Here is an 18,075-nt window from a genome sequence, read left to right as displayed (position 1 = left end):
AGGAAGTCCAGGCCGAGCCCCGGTCAGCGACCGTGGCCCAGGCACCTCCTCTCACTGAGCTTCCAGGTCTGCGGGCGGCCAACGGAGACGGCCCGTCCCACCCCGGGTTTGGGAGGACCCAACCGACCCCCGCCAACACCTGCCCAGGAGGGGCGGCGTACAGGTTTTATCAGGGTACAAATCGTCTGCAAAGAACCTTCAGCGACGGGATCCTGAGCCTTTGGGTCATCTGGTTGGGAGCTCCGGAGGCAGGGAGAGAGAGGGAGGGTGTCCTGGAGGAAGGGGGTGGATGCGGGCGGGACTGGTTTGTCTCTCAACAGACACCGCTCTCCTCACCCAGGAATTCATTCACCATCCACGCAGGACACAGACGTCACAGAATAACTGTCACAGAATAACTGCCACAGAATAACTGCCGTGTCCAAGCATGGGAGGAGCGAGCACAGGAGAGTAAGACACGAGTCCCACAATGCTACAAACTCCCCCGCACACTCTAAAGAAAACGACGTACTCCACAGCGTCTGTGAACACTTCCTGTGCCCACCCACGGGGGGGGGGCGGTGAGGGGGGAAGGTTGCCCTCTCCCCTAGAATGTGACTTCTTGAAAACTGAAGACCAGGCGCTTTTTAAATTGTTCTACAGAGTCCTTGAATCCGAGAGATTCAATCGCCTCCGAAGCTACTGCAGAATTAGAAAGTCTCTTGCATTTCTTTCATGGAATTAAGATGGAAGTGAAACACCCAGGGTTTCCCTTTCTTCCTATTGATTCGACGACAGTTTCCGAGCCGCCGGAAGCTCCCCGGGGGCAGAGGCCAGCCTCTCCATGCACGGCGGTCTCTGTCTTCTTCCGTACTGTTCTCAGACTCAATTACTGTCTGTTGCTTTAAGCGTAATTTCCCCAAACAAGCAGCGACAGCACAATCCAGGAACCTGAAAACGTCAGCGGAGATATCACGCAAGTAAACTCATCAAAAACTCCCAATCATGTATGTATAGCCACTTGTCGAAGCCAAGACCGTGATTCTTCAGAACCAAAACTCGGCCCCCTTAAAACCGGGCCACACGGTGAGACTGTCGTATTCAATCAGTTTTAAACACAGGGTGTGCTTTGCAGGCAGAGCGACAGACCATGTGCTCGACAACCCCCAGCCCACAGCAGCACCACCACTGAACCAAGTCGGACGAGGGTCTAAGCTACAGATCAAGACGCTTCTGATAACTAACAAACCACAGCCAGGCTCCGAGCGCCTCGGCGCAAGTGTTCGGCCGCACGCCTAAGAGAATTTAATAGAATCAAAACCTGCAGACTAATTTCCGCAAACGCAGCTTATTATCTGCGCGGTTTCCAGCAGAGCGGCAGTTAAGGAAGAATAAACTGCCTCACGCCATGCGGCAAACACACTTTCTTCGAAATCAACTTTTGTATCCATCTGTCTTTTCCTCTCCTGCAGCCGGACCGGTGGGGGCGGGGGAAACCGAGGTCACGCCCCGGTCCAGTGCCGCTTTGCTGCCGAGTGCTGGAGCTGGAGTCCGAACTCAGACCTCCCCGAGCCCCGGCGGGGGCCTCCTCCTCCTCCTCTTGTGGCCCCCACGCCCTCGGCTCCGTCAGCCGCAGTTGCAGGGTTTCCTTTGTCTCTTGCTAGGAAAGTGTTTCATCCTCTGCGCCGCACCGGAAGTCCCGTATAAACCTATTCCTTCAGCCAAGTTGCCCGACCGGCACCCACCGGCAAACACGGAGGGTGTCTCAGACCCTTTCCTCCCACTCAGCCTGACCCTCTTTCTTTTTCTCTTTCTTTCTTTCTTTCTTTCTCTCTTTCTCTCTTTCTTTCTTTCTCTCTCTCTTTCTCTCTTTCTTTCTTTCTTTCTTTCTTTCTTCCTTCCTTCCTTCCTTCCTTCCTTCCTTCCTTCCTTTTTCTTCTTCTTTCTTCCTTTCCTTTCTTTTCCTTCTTTTGTTTCTCTCTCTCTTTTTCCTTCCTTCCTTTCTTTCTTCCTTCCTTCCTTCCTTCCTTCCTTCCTTCTCTCTCTCTCTCCCTCCCCCCCCTTCCTTCCTCCCTTCCTTTCTTCCTCTCCTTCTTTCTTTCTTTCCTTCTTCCCTCAAAGCACTTCTCCCACTTGCGCCCGAGGGGACAGTCCCCAGTGCTCACTCCGACGCCCCTGTTCCCTGGGGGAGGCGGTGCAGCTGGGGTCTCCCCATCTCCTCTTGGTTTCTGCAAGCCACTTCAGTGCGTGAAAAGGCCTGGTGCGTAGGGTTCAACGTCAAAGAAGAAAAAAGCCAAAAAAAAAAGGGCTTTGGGGACACAGACTGCCCGTTTCTGCACAGGTGTCCTCGCTCAGCCGTCTGTTTTCTGTCTGTCTATCCAGGGGGCTGGTGAGAGGATACTCGCCCATTCCACAGATGCGAGTCACGTAAGACTGACTGTGGCGGGCACCCTGTGCCCGGGAGACCCGGCTTCCGGCAAGCCGGGTGTGGGCGGGACTCTGGGAAAGGGGCGTGGTGGGCCGGGGGAGCCAGGTGAGCTGCTTAGTGGTGGGGGGCTCGGGTTCGAGCTCCCTCCAGACTCCGAAGAATCGACTGTTTGTGGAAGGGGGACACATACAGAACCTCAGACGCCCCCAAATCTGAGGACCGTGGCCGGGGGAGGCCCGGGGAGGAAGCCACGCGCTGGCTCACTGCCCCGTCCTGCACGCGGCCGGCAGGGAGCTTGCTCGGTGCCGGGGATGCACGAGGAGCAGACGCAGCCCCGTCCTCCCGAGGCTCACGGCTGTGTGTCGAGGAGGACGGGGGGTCGGGCGCCGCAGTGAGGCCTCGAGATGCCAAAGGAGAAGGGCCCCCGGCCCCACCTGCGCCCTTTAGGGGGGGAGCACCGGCGGGCATCTGCCTGCGGTGACGGCCATCACGGGTGCCCAGAGTGGACCTCGTGGGGACAGGGCGGCTGCGAAGCCGGCCAGCACGGGCGGCATCGGTGCTGCCGACACCCAGCCGAACCCGCCCTCTGAGGCCCGAGCCCATAAATCCCCAGCTGGCCTTGCAGGGCAGCCCAGAAATAAAAAACGCCGTTTCTTCTAATAACGTGAAACGGCTCCTTAGACAGTAATTAAAAACGTCGCAGCCTCCTTCACTTCCTCCGACTTCCATGAGCGCTTCCTTCAGACTTCGCCTCCCACACGGTCACCGGCCCTTCACCCGCCACTTGGCGGGCATCCGGCCGTTTGTCCCGACCACCCGCCCCCGGCCGCCTGCATTGCCCCCACCGCGCCCCGCACGGCACCCAGATGCGACAGCCACTTCGGGGTTCCCTGCGGTCTGAGTACATTTCGACTGACGCGTCTGAAGACTGGGCTCACGGGCTGGGCGGCCACACTCAGGGAACAGAGACACTGAGCCAGGAGTCTACAGACACACAGACGCACAGACGCACAGACAGACGGCGTCTGGGAGCCTCATGCCGTCCACAGGTGCCGGTAACCCGGGGGCGAGGACCAACCCACGCCTGATCCAAAGCAAGCGTGTGGCTGAGTGAAACACCCGGATGTTCAACCCCTGACCTCTCGCTGAGCCGCATCCCCGTGCGCTCAGGTGCCAGGCCGGGAGGTGCCTCTGTCACCCCCACCCGCCCACACCTGCTGTGCGACTGCTGCCTGGGAGGTTATCCACGTGCGGGGGTGGGGGGGTGGAAATTCCCTGTGGTGCGCCCCCAAGCACGCAGAATTTACTAGCTGTCACTCACTTTTAAAAGTCGGTGGGGGGCCTGGGCGGGGGGGTGGGGGAAGCATGGGATGCACCCCAGTTGTTCCTCGTTTCGGAAGCCACTCCTGGAGCGACTCCTCACTTCAGCGGGAAAAGTCGCCGTGGAAAAGCCGTGCGCGCGTGCGAGGAGCAGAGGAGGAACCGCGAGTCGGCCGACACGACACGGGGCCGCGGCGGCGGCGGGAGCCCGCCCCCTCCGCCCGAAGTCCGCACCTCCCCCCGGCAGACGTGCGGGCGAGGACTTCTTAGCGCCTCTGGCGTCCAGTTCCTTCATTTCCTCCGCAAAGTCCAGGGAATGCCAGTGTTCGTGCTAATGTCCTTAGTGTGACGTGACTCAGGGGGGCTCACCGGGGATTGCTGGATTTCGTGCGAAAGAGAAACAGTGGACCTGTGCCCCGAGTGTGCAGTGTGCCCGCGGTGTGGCTCGGCCTCGCGGGGCCGTAGTTCCAGCCGGGCGCAGTGGCGCTGCCCAATCCCCTGTCCCGTCTGCACGCTGCTGGGCGGCTCGCTGGCCCGTCCCGGGGCCGCTGGGCCCGTGCTCGGCCCTCCCGGCCCCGCGGTCAGACCGGCCTTATGTCCTTGGGGGAAAGAAATGCTTTCCATCACGAACACGAACGTCCGGATACGGCCGGGCAGGACGGGCTAGGAAACGCCTTCCCGTCAAACACGCCCCGGCGTCACGGAACGGCCCCTCCCGGGGTGGACACGCCAGTCTTTGCCGAGCGCGGAGCGTGGGGAGACCCGCGTGGGTGCCAGCCCGCGGAGTCGGCGCTCCTGCAGCGGCGGCTGGGATCTGTGCCTGGGCGAAGGCGGCGTCACAGCCCCCGGGAGCCGGGGATCATCCTCAGAGCAACCGGCCGATGTGCCCGCGGCCCCTCGGCTGCCGGGGGAGGAGCCGGGGCCCTCCTGGAGGGGCGTCCGGGCCCAGGCACCTGTCCCCTCCCGACGCTGGGGCCGCGGCGAGGTGAAGGTCGGAGCGTCTGCCTCTGGGAGAGCCGGTGACGTGAATGAGACACATGGTGGCGGCTGGGGGCCGTGGGGCTGTGTGTGAGGAGTCTCCCGAGGAAGCAGTCTGAGTCTCACTCCGTGACCGTGCGCCGTGGGCCTCGGCACCGAGGCACAGATCGCGGCGTTTGTTTCGGTGTTCCAAGTCAGGGCCAGAAATTCTAACCGCCTTGCGTCTTCCTAAAACATCCTCAGGCTATTTCAAGAAATACTACTGCACACACCCACGCACAGGCACCCCACAATGCCTTAAGATTCCCTGCTGCTCCCGAGCCGAATTTTATCTGGGGCTTCAGCAGCCCTCAGATCTTTGACCACCAGAAGCTTCCAGATCTCTCTCGTTGACGAAGCCACCCCGCGATGAACTAACCCCACTCACAAAGTGTGACGTTGCTGCCCGGCCTCCGCCCCGTTCCCCGTGGCCCCCGAATCCCCGTCCCTCTCTCCGGAATGGGACGGCTCCTTCGCCGCCGTGGTCCCGACACTCTCCACACCGCCGTGCCGCTGATACCCGCTCAGGCTGGCACCTGCCTGGTTCCCTGGACCTTCCCCACACCCGCCGGCATGCCCTCCCCAGCCTGGCCTGAACCCCACGGCCCAGACGGGCCCCCGCCGCTCTCCCGGCCGGGCGCCCGGCCCTGTAAACCCTGCGTCTCCCCCGATCTGCTTCTCCTGAGACCCTGGCAGCCGCTCCTCAAAGCAAAATCCCTCCTCCGACCTCACGTCCATGCAGGCAGCGAACGGGGTGCCAGGAGGGCCCCCGACATTTAAACATGTGTCACCTTGCCTCTCAATATCAGGGACCCGATGGAAGCTACACAGAGTGCTGCCGTTTTAGACTCCCCGGGGGGACGCTGGAACAGCCTCGGATACTCCGACAGGAAGGATAAACTAGCCGCTTCGAAACAGAGAAGTAAAAGTCTTGCGTGAGTTTTAAAGCTTCCGTCACCACCCCCCAGGGGGAGCGCTGGGCACACGCCCTTCTACAGGAGGAAACGGCGGGGCGGGGGGGGGGGACAGGTTCGAGTTCTTCACCTGGCCTGCTCACCTGGCGGGGGGCGCATCTGTGCCTCCCCGAGCACGGGGTCCCGCCGTCTTCGGGAGGAGTCACGGGCGCCTCTCAGGGGGCAGGAGACAGAGCTGGACCTTGGAAAAGGTTCCGAAAGAGCCCCCCTCTCCCAGCCGGGTCCCTGCACTTGAACCAGCAGAGCCTGCTGCTGCCTGTGGGCCGGCGACCGCCTGCGCACGCGTGGGCGGGCGCACACGCTGACCCTCTCTGGATCCCGCCTTCCCCACAGACAGCCTCGCTGCCGGGATGGTGCCCGGCATCAGAGCAGTTTTCCCTGCGCTCTGGCGGGGGAAGTTAAACCTCTTAAAACACTGATCCGGTACTGGTGAGGGAGCGATACGTACATTGCCATAAAAACCCTGTTGTCAAGACTTGGTTACCTCAGTAACACGCTGTTTGGAGTCACCCATAGGGGGCAGTGTTCTGGGTCGTGCGGCCGGCCAGCTGCCACCACGCGCACACGCACACGGACGCCGCCGTGGATGTGGGCCCGCGGCTCTGGGTCCGTGACTGTGCTCACGGCGTCTTCTCCTAAGAAGGGGCTGCGGCACATTTCAACTCCATGACCGTCCAGTGCTGCCGGACCCGGGAGCCGAGAGAGGCCCACGCGCCGGATACGAGGCCAGCGCCCACCTGAACGCAGGATGGACAGGTGCTCCTCGGGCGCACGCAGCCCACCTGTGACTTCAGGGGGACTCAGGCGGTCCTCGCTGGGGCCTCGCCTCGTATTTTGGTTACTGATTATGACTAACCCCCCTATGTTTTCTTCCGTCCAGTCTGCTGTAACTTTGCACCTAAAACTGCAATCATTAGAAACTCTAATGATTCATTACCAGCAGTTAATCGTGAAGGCTGCTACAAAAGCTCTCGAGGAGACTAATGCATTGCGCTGAGCTTTTTAGAGATTGGACTGTCTCTGTCGATTAGCAAGGACGGGCAGTGCAGCACCTGGGAAGGTCTTGGTGGAGTCAACTACAAGCAACTAATGGTATGTCACAGGCGCTAGCTAGCGGTGACAGAGGAAGGCCTACCTGGGCCAGGGCAGCAGAGTCCAGAAAAGTGCCTAACGGGCGGAGGAGGAGGAGGAGGAGGAGGACCAGCCCTGACCTTTCTGACTTGATCACATCACCACAGCAAGTTTTCTTGAACCCTCCCTACTGCCCCTCCCCCTCATTTACTTATTTCCTCACTTCAGAGAGCACAGGTTGCCCGTGATGGACTTGAGAATGCCAGCTAGCCTCGTGCAGAATTACAGCAAAGAGGAGCTGGCCTCAAATTCCACCCAAATTAACGTGGTTCGTATCTCCCCTGCTGTCAGGCTACAAAGTAACCAAACCTAACCCTTGAAACGCAAACACTGTAGTTCATTTGGGGTTTCCAAAGTCCAAGGATACAATGTAACCAAACATAACCCTTGGGAGAGAAACACTGTAGCTCATTTGGGCTTTCCAAGCTTTCAGGCTACAATGTAACCAGACCTAACCCTTGAAATACAAACACTGTAGTTCATTTGAGGATTCCAAAGTCCAAGGATACAATGTAACCAAACTGAACCCTTGGACGAGAAACACTGTAGCTCATTTGGGCTTCGCACACAACAGAACCACCCATCAGAAACAAGGACACACAGACCTTCACTTGTCTGATCTTCTTAAAGCCAGGACTTCAAACAACCACTGACCTCTAAAGGCTTCCGCAGAACCATTTCTTTCTCAAATTATGTTCTTTTCCTCCATTTTTAGAGGCCTCCCCCCACGGGCTCCCTCTGCCCTCTCCTTCCCGTGGAGAGAGGGTGCTCGGGGTCAACGGCAAACCCGTTACCGCCGCCCCCAGGCGTCGCTCATGTCCACGGATGATAATGAAGCGACAAACGCCGGCGAGGGGGGAGCAGGGCGCCCGCTCATTACTAGGACCGATTAGCATCTTGACATTCTCCGCAGGCATGCTGGGGCCGGGGGCGTCTCGGTGAAGGTTAATGGGAAGCCCTCTCCAGCCCCTCCACCACGCCCCCGAGGCTTCTTGGGGGCGTCTGAAGGTCTTGGCCAAGTTTCCCGCGGTAACTCCAGTATTAAAAAGGCGCTCACAGGAATGCCAGCGTAGCCTGGGAAGGGTCTGATTCAGGGGCAGCATTCTTCGGGAATGAAAGCCAGCTGCCTCCCACGGGTGCCGGATTTGGGCTCTGCATACAGCCCCCCCCCACCCCCCACCCTGGGGATTGTTGAGGTTTTCATTTAGTCTAGAGAGTGGTCCCTGCCTATGGCCTTCTTTCAGCACATCACAGGACCTGCCTCTCAGGAGGCCGGGGGCAGGCGACCTGCAGACGCCGGGCCACAACTCACTACGGCTTTGAGGCAGGCGCTTGCTTCGCTGCCGGGCTGTTGGCTCCGGTTGTGACGCTGAGTCCCCTCCTCCGAGAAGAGCATCCCACCGGCCACCCTCTAGGGTGTCCTCTCCTCAAAGGCGTCCCCCTGCTGCCCCCACCCCCCCCCAATCTTCCCCTGGTCGGGCCCCTTCACCCCTTGGCCCCCGGACCCACCTGGAGCTCCCAGGCATGGGTTTCTGTCTGGTTCTGCACACGCTCTCTCTAGGGCACCCGTGCTCTGAGTTTTCCCCCCAAAGCCCGCTCACCCCCCCCCCCCCATTCTGCAGCCCGGAGTGTCTTTCTCCTCCCTCTGGAGGTCATGAGCGCTGGACGCATTTGTACACGATCTGAACAATCTGCCGTCCCTTCTCTTCACCCGGTTCCTTCAAGTTCCCTTCTCGTCGGCGCTGCCTTAGATAACTTAGACCTGGGACAGGAGGGGGGTGGATCCGCGCTAGTGCAGGCTCTGACTGCACGGCCACTTTCTGAACCACAGAAGGTCCCCCTCGCCTTTGGGAGACACAAAAGAAGTCATAATGTTGAATCTTGTTTTCCAAGGTTTCCTTCCACTTTAAGAAAATGTTTTTATCTGCACCCGAGGACATTTTTTATAGCTTTCAGAGAGAGGGGAAGGGGCAGGGGAAGGAGGGAGGGAGGGAGGGAGAAAAAGGGACATCGGTGTGAGAAACACCAATGGTTTGCCTCCTGTACATGCCCTGACTGGGACTCGAACCTGCGACCTTTCTGTCTACGGGACGACGCTCCAACCAACTGAGCCACACCGGGCAGGGCCTTCCACTTCTGGTTTTGTTCAACACCACGTTCATCGTCACTGAAGAGACCTTTCTGCCTTTCCTTTAACACAGTTACATGCAAAGTGACTTTTCCTTAACACAGTTACATGCAAAGTGTAACTGTTAAGACCGTCCAAGCCAGGTCCTCTGCTTCAGTGTCCAATGTCACTGCCGCATGCCCAGAGCACCGCCCAGGGACTGGCAGACCAGGGAGGTCACCTCTGGGCCCGACGGAAGGCCGGTCCCCTCTCGGAAGTCCCACCGCTGCGCATTTCAACGTGCGCTTTACAGAACGCGCTCTTTACGGCCTTGCCCTCGCTCCAGAAAGCCCTTTGGTGACGGCATTGCTATTGCAAGGGTTCAGCCAAACAGTGTCCCCTGCCCATCAACACGGGGCCCGGGGCCCGCGGTCTTGTAGGAGCGCAGGCGAGGCTGTGTGGCAGGGTGTGGGGGCTCGAAGGACACTGAGAAGCGACAGAAATCACTCTACACGCCAAGTATCGGCTGGTTGTCGGGTCTAAAGAAGTCTCGGAGGCAACCGAACTTAGTAGCACAGAAGAGGATACAAGTGGGCCAATAAAGCACAGATTCTCCCATGCGTGAAGAGGCGCCTTGGAGCTCTCTTAAGGGGAGGCGCCTTCTCATGCATCTGTGAGGTTCCTGAGCCCCCCGGGGTTGGGGGGGGAGCAGGGTGCGGGTGCGGCGGGGAGGCCTCTGCCAGCTCCATGGTTCCGGGGGGTGCGAGGCCCCCTCTGCATGTGCACCCACACCCGAACAGACCCCTGTTCAGCGCAGAGCAAAGCTGCCTCGGGGCTCCCCGGGAGCCGGAGAACGAACCTGCTCCCCACAGCGAGCCCCCCCAAACCGAGGACAGCAGGTGTTAAGGCAAATCTGTCCTTCTGTCGGCCTGAGGGGGAGACGCCCCTTCCTTTGGTCCTCTGAGGGGTGGGGGTGGGGGGAGATTCAGGCTGTTGCTGCTGAGGACACTCTGAGTTTAGATCAGATTCGCCTCTGCCGCCGCCCCCTCGCCACCTGGGCCCCGCTCTGCAGGGAGAGCCCTGCCGACTCAGGTTTCCCGGGGCAACCTGTCAGCGGATGCGTTCCGCTGAGGAGAGAGGTTGTTTCCAAACATTTCCCGGCTGTTGACACATCGTTTAAAAGTCCGTTTTAGCATCTGCAAAGGGAAAGAGCGGTGCTGGCCTCCTAGGAGTCCGTTCTCCCTGCGGTTTATTGCAATGTGTTCACACAGCATTGAAGAGAAAACACAAACCCTCCACCTAGGCATCTATTTTTGGTACACGCTTTAGCAAGAGAATTGGGGGAAAAAACCGGCGATCTGTAATTAGCAGGTAAAACCATTTGGTCTTATACTTTCCCCTGGGTGTTTCCACGGGCGTGCAGCAGCGCTCGGCCGCCACCCGCACCCTCGGCTCCGAGCGCCAAGGCGGAGAGGCAGCCCCGCCTCCCCCTGCCAGCCCGCCCGCGGCGCGGCGGTTGTCCGGCGCCAGGGCTGTGCGTCGGACTGGACATCGGAGTCAGGCTCCACTCAACCCGAACCCTCAGACGGACGCCTCGGACGTCAGACGCGGGGTGCCGCGACCGCGGAGCCTCTGTGAGGAGAGCAGGCCCCGCCCTGTTGGAGCTGTGTCCCATCAACCGAAAGGCTGCGAGACCGACCCCCAGTCAGGGCGCGTATAGGAGGCGATCGGCGCATGCTTCTCCCTCACATCGGTGTCTGGCCCTCCTCTCTCTTTCTCCCCTTCCTCTCTGTCTAAATCAATGAACATATTCTTGGGTTAGGGGAAGGAAGGAAGGAAGGAAGGGTATTGGGAGAAAGCTATGAAGTTAGTCCAATTAAAAAATCCCCACTTAAAATCCAAGCCAAACCACAAATCAGCATCTCTCTCTTCCTCTCCCCTAAAAAGCATGGCAACATTCCCTGCATCCTGCTCTCCCCGTAAGCCCCCCCCAGCCTGGGCCCGGGGCTACCCCCAGAGCAGCAGGAGCAAACGCAAGTGCCGAATCCGAGAGCGCGGCCAGGGCCCTGCCTGCCGTGGGAGCACACGGAGCACGCAGGGAGCGCGCCCTCTGAGAGCCAGCCGCAGGAGGGGAAGAGATGGCCCTGAAGGCCCGAGTGTCGTGTGCACCTGTCTCGTTCTGAGCGTTTGTTGGGGGTGTAACCACAGCCCTCTGTGGGTGCATTTGTTTGAGCCGGGGGTGGGGGGGCACTCGGATCTCTGCGCCCCACTCCGTCTGGTTTCTCCTGCCCCAGTTTGGCTGTTGACCGCCCCCCAAGTCTTCACTTCACGGTTAGGGATCTCCGTGCCTTTCTTGGGGTCAGGGACAGGGCCTTCCCAGCTGCTCCCGGGCCTCGGCCACCCTGGCTGTCACTGTTGGTGTCCTCCAGGACTGGGGTGGGTGCCTGTGGGGGAGGGGGGCGTCCAATGACCCCAAGGTAGGGCGTCACACAGGAGCTTACTCATCCTCCCAAACCCATGACCCAGTGGCCCCCACTCTTGGGGCCTGCGGGGCATCAGGGCCAAACGGGACAGCAGCCACGGAGCCCCTCTCACATACCATAGACGGGGCCCTGGTCGGCACCCAGGGTCAGAAATGCGCCCCCCCCACCAAGCCCGCGGTGCGGCCTGCACGCCCAGGTTGCGCTCCGGTGGCAGCCAGCGAGGGAGGCCGGGTGCCGGCGGAGGGTGCACGCGCTTCTTTACCGCGTGAACCCCCGGTGGAGGGGGGCAGAGGGGGCACTCGGTGTGCCCACTACTGGGAGCCGCCCGGTCTCCCCACCACCGGGAGGACGAGCCCCCACACAGGCTCTGCCCTGACAGCGGCGCCCTCGGGCGCCCGAGTGTCCCACCCCTTCCTCCCAGAGCAAACCAAACTGTATTTGCCTTCCTTGGCTGATGGTGGAGAGACGGAGAGTAGTGACAAGATGGTCTTATTTTTTAAAATAAAAAATGGGCTTCCGGGAAATGACAAAAACAACAAACAAACAAACAAACAAACAAAAGCCCAGCTGGCACGCCACACAGATCCTGAGTTGCCTCTGGACGGTCTCGGAGTAGTTGGTGCTGAGAGTGTCACGCCATGCCCCCCCCCACTAAGGTGCTGTGCGTTCCCGAGCCCCAGAGGGCTCCCCTTCCCGGGCCCCGACCCTGGGGAGCACAGAGAGCCCTGAAACGAAGGGGGGACCTGAGCTCGTGCTGTGGATTTCCCAGCAGCATCTGGAGTCTCGCGGGGCCCCCAGGATCACCCCAAAGGCCCGCCCGAGGACAGGGGGCCGTGCTGAACCGGGAAGCAGCGTCCTGGTCTTTCAAGGAGGAATCACATGCACACAGGCGCGCACCCCGGCTGCCGACCCGCGACTCCCCGAGATCCTGCGGGTGGGGGCGGCTGCCGGCGGCCACCTGGGGCCCCCGGGTAGTGCTGCCCTTCCCGCCCGGCCCTGTAGGACCTGCTGCCTGCAAGCAGGGGGCCCCCACGTGGCCCAGAGGCCGCAGCCTTCAGCTTCTCCAGAGGGGAGACCCTGCACCCCCAAATGCCCGGCGTGAGCAGCGGCAGTGAGCTCATTCCTTCAGAACCCCTTCAGGAAGAGGAGGGAGGGGACCCAGGTCCCAAGGAAAAGTCTTTTCAACATGTCTTCCTCCGACCTGAGGCCAGAAGCAAAGCAAAGTCCTGCCGGAGGATGGGAATGCGCTGAACTTTGAGGGGGGCCACCCACCTCCTCTCACCCCCCCCCAATTGTAAGTAGTTGGACACCTTCGCCAGGAACACCTGCTCCATCAGGCAGCTCTGCCCAGACAGGCCTTTGTCCCAAGTCCCTTCCCACCGAGTTGACCTCAGCAGACGCCCCGCGTGCCGCCTGATGGAGAGACCGGGGATCTTTTCTAAAAATACGGGGGGAGGGGGGCGGCGCGGCACGAGGGGAAGGCAGACGCCGCAGCGCTCGCCAGGCGCCTTCTCGCACCTGTGCGCTCTGTGGCTCAGGTGGCTACGGTCACCACAGACACAGCCCCCCTCCCCCGAGAAACCCCGCTCTCCGCCGTGTCGCGGGCACACACACGCGCGCACACGCGCGACCCCGGCGGCGTTACCTGGTCCTGCTGCTGCGCGGATTTCGCGGAGGCGCTGGGGTCCTTGGCGGTGGTCATGGCTCCCGGCGCTGACCGGCTCGGGGGCAGGTGCGACCAGCCGCTGAGTTGGGAGCACCAGAGCGCAGTCGGCGGGGAGGACCGGGGCTCAGTCCATACTTCCCAGACCGCCCGGCGCTGAGGGGGAGGGCAGGGAGGGTGGGCTGGCCAGCCTAGTTCCCCCTTGCACTGCTGAGACCAGCGAGCGGATCCGAAGAGGGGAGATGCTGCGCGCCTTTAGCGGGGCTTCTCCGACTAGCAACAGCCTCTGCAATCGCCACAGAAACAGCGATAACTGCTTAGCAACCGGCAACTGGCGGCGCGGTGCAGGAAGGGGACCCGAGTGTGCGCGCCGCGCCCGCCCGCCTCCCGGCGCACGGCGCATGCTCGGCTGCGGCTCCGCGGGCTGGGGAGGGGGCGCTCCGTGCGGGGTAGCGGGGATACTGGAACAGGGGGCGCGCCCTGGGAAAGCAGGCTGGAGAGGGGGCGTCGGGGAGGGGACACGGGGGAGGAGGGGGCGCTGGGGACAAGACCACGAGGGAGAGAGGGACAGTCAGAAGGAGAGGGCGCGCCGTGTGACGGGAGGCCGAAGAGGGGGTGCCGCGGGGTGTCAGGGGGCTGGGACGGCGGCAGGACGCGGACCGGGAACGCAGGCGGGTGCGCCCGCGCACAGCCCCCGGAACGCGTCCCCGCCCTGTCCGCCCCGGCCTGGGTGGCGGGACCCGCGCCCAGCAGCAGCCGCAGCCGCCGAGCAGGCCCGTGGGGCGCCCCTGGGCGGGGGCACTGAGGGCCCGCGGGGGGAGGAGCTTTGTTCTGCCTTCAGCCAGGTGCCCGGGCGTTGGAGAAGGCGGGAGGTCCGTGCGCGCAGAAGAAGAGCATCTTTTTCTGCGTGCCGGAAGCCAGTAGCGGAAATCTCGGCCTTTGTTTTCCCTTGCATTTCCAAAAACTTAGGTCTCATCTTGCAACTCGAAGACTCTCCTGTGTGCCTTCGAAAGTCGCCCGGGACCTCCAGGGTTAAAGGAAAGTGCCCGCCGCGGCCTGACGGGAAGGCCAGGGCTCCCCGCTGGGGCCGGGGCTGGAGCTGCGGGAGCCGGGGCGGCGCACCCTGGAGGGGGCCGTCCTCCTCTCCCGCTCAGGCCCCGGCTGCCCTGCGCTGCGCTGGCCCGCGGGACCCCGGTGGGGGGCCCAGGCGGCGGAGAGAGGAGAAAGGCCTCGCGCGCGCGGGGAGTTCTCCGTGCGGTTCTGCTCCGCATGGTTTGCCGGCGGGAGCTGCCGGTCTCCCCGAAATCTGGACTGCCTTCCGGCCGGGGCTCTCGTGCGGCCCCTCCGTGCCTTCGGTGCCCCCCCGTTCCCGCTTCCGCACCCCCTCCCAGCCTTGCCCCCACCTCCACCAGAGGGCTGCAGGTGGGGCGCGGCCTGGTGGCCTGGGGGAGCCTCGCCACCCTGCTCGCTGCGCCAGCAGAGGGTCTGGGGAGGAAGTCCTTCCGCGGGCACCTCTGCCTCTCACCTGGCTCCTGGGTAGGACTTGGGCAGCTCCTTCCAGGGACGGGCCAGCGGGTCCAGGAAGGCCCTCCTCCTGCGGCCCGACACCCCGGAGCCCACTGCCCCGGTCACTCCACAAACCGCACACTGGCGCACCCCAGGGCCCGGTGTCCTCAGGGGCTGACAGGTGAGTCCGCGGAGGGGCGGGGCTGCCTGGTCCCTGCCCCCACCCCAGCCTGAAGGACACCAGGTCTGAGTCTCTGCTTGGCAAGGCTGGGGGATGCGCCGTGCTGCCCAGGGCACAGACAAGGAACAGTGCCCTGCACCCTCTGCCCAGCCCCCCTGCCGGACCCCTGGGGAGTGCTGAGAGCCACCCTCGCGGCTCCACTCTCAGCGTGCGTGGAACCCAGGCGACCCACAGGGTGGGCAGAAGGGGCCGTGCCAGCCACGCAGGCGCTGGGGGCGGGGGTTCCATCCACAGCGAGCGGCAGGCTCCCAGGGAAAAGGGGCCACCGGGGTCCCTAAGCAGCCCTGCTACTCGGGCTCCAGCCACAAAGACTCAGAAAGGAGGCCTGGGCGGGGAAGTGAGCGGCCTCTGTCCCCTCGCACACCTGTGCCGCAGTGGCCCCCGGAGGGCCCGGGGGCCAGACGAGGCCGCCAGCCCTCTGCAGACGGTACACCGGCAGTTCCCGGGCGCCTCAGAACTGGCCTCTCCTCCGGTTTCCTCTCCCGTCACAGCCTCTGGGGCGCATCCGACCTCAAACCACCACCTGGTAACACCCTCAAAGGGTCCGCTGCGGACCCACCGAGGCCACGGCCGGCCACCACCCAGGACGGGTGCTCCCCGAGGGCAGGGGGAGGGGTGGGGGCCCCCGGGGCGCCCAGGCGTGCGCCCCTGCACGCTGGGGAAAGGAACGACGTGGAGCCCCTTCCTTCAGGCACTTGGGTTTCGCTGCTCAGCCAAGACCGCCGACGTGGCTTCCCGTCTAGCAGGAACGCAGAGGTACTGCACAGGCCACGCGCGTCTGCGAGACTCCACTCGGTGCTTCAAAGGAGTCTCCTGCGGCATCAGATCCTCGGCTCCCTTGGGTGCTTGCCTGACTAGCACGCCCCCGCCCCAGCCCCCACACCCTCCTCCATCACCTCTGCTCTTCGGCAGCCACCGGTGCGGACGGGTGAGGCGGCCTGGTTCACCGACCGGCAGGCGGAGCCCCCGGACCCTTCCCTGGGGCTTTCTGGTGCCAGACCGCCCCCCCCACGGCCGACTCCCTGCACACTTGACTGTGCCGGCCTTTCAGAGAGAGAGGGCAGGACTCCCTGGGAGGCCGGGTGGCGGGGCGCCCGTGGAGGACGTGACCCGGGGCGCAGCGAGCCGGTCACAGGAGGACACACCACAGTGCTGCGGGGAACCTGCAGTCACCCAAGTCCTAGACGCAGAGAGTCGAGTGGCCGCCACCAGGGGCGGGGGTGGGGGGAGGTGGACGGGGGCGAGATGCTTAATGGGTGTCAGATCCCCGTCATGCACATGTCCAGTGTGTGATTCTGGGCATGCGCTCTACACCACGGCAGCTCTCGTTAACAACACCACCCTGCCCCGGCTGGTGGGGCTCAGTGGATTGAGCACCGGCCTGTGAACCGAAGGGTCGCCAGTTCAACTCCCGGTCAGGGCACGTGCCTGGGTTGTGGGCCAGGTCCCCCGTAGGGGGGGCATGAGAGGCAACCACACAGTGATGTTTCTCTCCCTCTCTCTCTCCCTCCCTTCCCCTCTCTACAAATAAATAAATAAAGCCTTTTAAAAAACACAGTGCTGCATTGTACACCTGGGCAGGCCTGGGAAGAGGGGGAAAGGGCTGCCTTTCACCCACATTTTAAAATGCACCAGGGTCCCTCCAGAGGACAAGCGCTGTGCTCAAGCTTACCCTGCAAGTGAAAGGCCTGTGACTGTCACCATGGATACGGAGAGACCCGCCTCCCGGGAGCGACGGGAACTAAACTCTCCCCGGTGTTATCAGCACTGTCGTCCAAAACTCGTCAGGCAGAGGACAGAGTGACAGCTACGATACAGGACGTGGTGCCCCCCCCCCCCGCACAGCTGTGCAGACAGAAAAAAATGTATGGACAGATTTCTGGAAAACAGCACATAGCAATAGTCAATAATTGTAGGCTGCACGAACGTGGCTCAGAGACAGATGTGGGGGGAGGTGGGCAGGGACAGGAGTGTAGCAAAAAGGGTCCCCGCACCCCTTTCCCGCACCTTCCTCCGTGTGGACTTAACCGGCAACAGGCACGCTAAGCGAAGGCACCGGCGATGCTTTCTCGTCCCTGTCACGACAGCAGGACAATGGCTGTCCGGTCCCCAGCCACTCGGTGATGCAGGCTCTGCTGTCTCCCCGACTCGGCAGAAGGAACTGCTATCTAGAGAATGAAAATCCGGCACCCGCGGTGACCCGGCCAGTGAGTAGCCAGACCAGACCCTGAACCTCCAGAGCGCATGCGCCCGGGGCCCTCCTTCTGCCTCGAAACGTCTGGGGAGGAGAAGGTTGGACTTAGTTAACTGGTCTCTGGGCCGGAGCATTTTATATATATATATGTAGTACCTTAATTAATCCTCAGGAATCCCTTAGATACATACTGCCTTAATTTGCTAAGGCTGCTGCAACGGAGTAGCACAGACTCGGTGACTTATGGACAGAAGTTCACTGTCTCACAATTGCAGGGGCTCCAAGCCAAAGGTCAAGGTGTTGGTTCCTTCCGAGGCCTCTGGCCACGGCCGTCCTCTCCTGGCGTCCGCCGGTGGCCACCCCTCTGTCCTTGTCTGTGTCCTCGTCTCCTCTTTTTTTATAGGGACGCCCGTCAGATTGGATCAGGGTCTGCCCACGTGGCCTCATTTTACCGTAACCACCTCTTGATTCTATCTATTTTGTGTTTTTACCTGTAGCGAATCACTTTTGAAAAAACAGAAGGGCACAGTTTCCAGATACTACACATATTACTCAGGAAACCACCTGTTCAAATCAACTTAGATGTTTTCTTTTTTTTCTCTATTTTTGGCAAACTCTCCTTATTTATTGAAGTTAATTATTTCTACCCACTGCCCTACCCTCTCCCCTTGGCAACCGTCAGCTTACTCTCTATATCCATGGGTTTTTTCTTGTTCATTTACTTGCTTTGGATTTTTTTTTTTTAGATTCCACATAAAAATGACTTATTTCCCTTAGCGTAATACCTTCTAGGACTATCTATGTTGTCCCAAATGCCATCACTTTATCTTTTTCATGGCCAAGTAATAGTCCATCGCACACACGAACCATGTCTTCGTTATCCGCCCACGGACACTCGGGTTGTTTGCACGTCTCAGCGACTGTAAATAACGCTGCTAGGAGCACGGGGGTGTGGATGCCTTTTCAAATGAGTGTTTTTGTTTTCTTTGGATATAGTCCCAAAAGTGGGATGGCTGGATCATAAGGCGGTTC

The 18,075-nt window shown here is 61.4% G+C and overlaps 1 protein-coding gene across 5 annotated transcripts in view; it reads right to left on the bottom strand.

The window, feature by feature from the left end:
- The window catches only part of DPP6 (dipeptidyl peptidase like 6), a 519,939-nt gene that overhangs the window by 223,778 nt on the left and 278,086 nt on the right, over positions 1 to 18,075 (bottom strand). Inside the window, exon 1 of one of the 5 annotated variants that reach the window (XM_045837841.1) lies at positions 13,085 to 13,386. The exons of the other annotated variants lie outside the window; for them this stretch is intronic. Coding sequence (XP_045693797.1) covers positions 13,085 to 13,141 — 57 coding nt within the window. The 5' untranslated portion in view covers positions 13,142 to 13,386. Of the gene's footprint in view, positions 1 to 13,084; positions 13,387 to 18,075 lie in introns of those variants that run through there. 5 annotated transcript variants of the gene reach the window in all.

Source organism: Phyllostomus hastatus, unplaced genomic scaffold (genome assembly GCF_019186645.2).
Source record: "Phyllostomus hastatus isolate PE091 unplaced genomic scaffold, TTU_PhHast_1.1 phas_contig_244, whole genome shotgun sequence".
Classification (NCBI taxonomy): Eukaryota; Metazoa; Chordata; class Mammalia; order Chiroptera; family Phyllostomidae; genus Phyllostomus; species Phyllostomus hastatus.
This window is presented reverse-complemented; position numbering and strand designations above follow the sequence as displayed.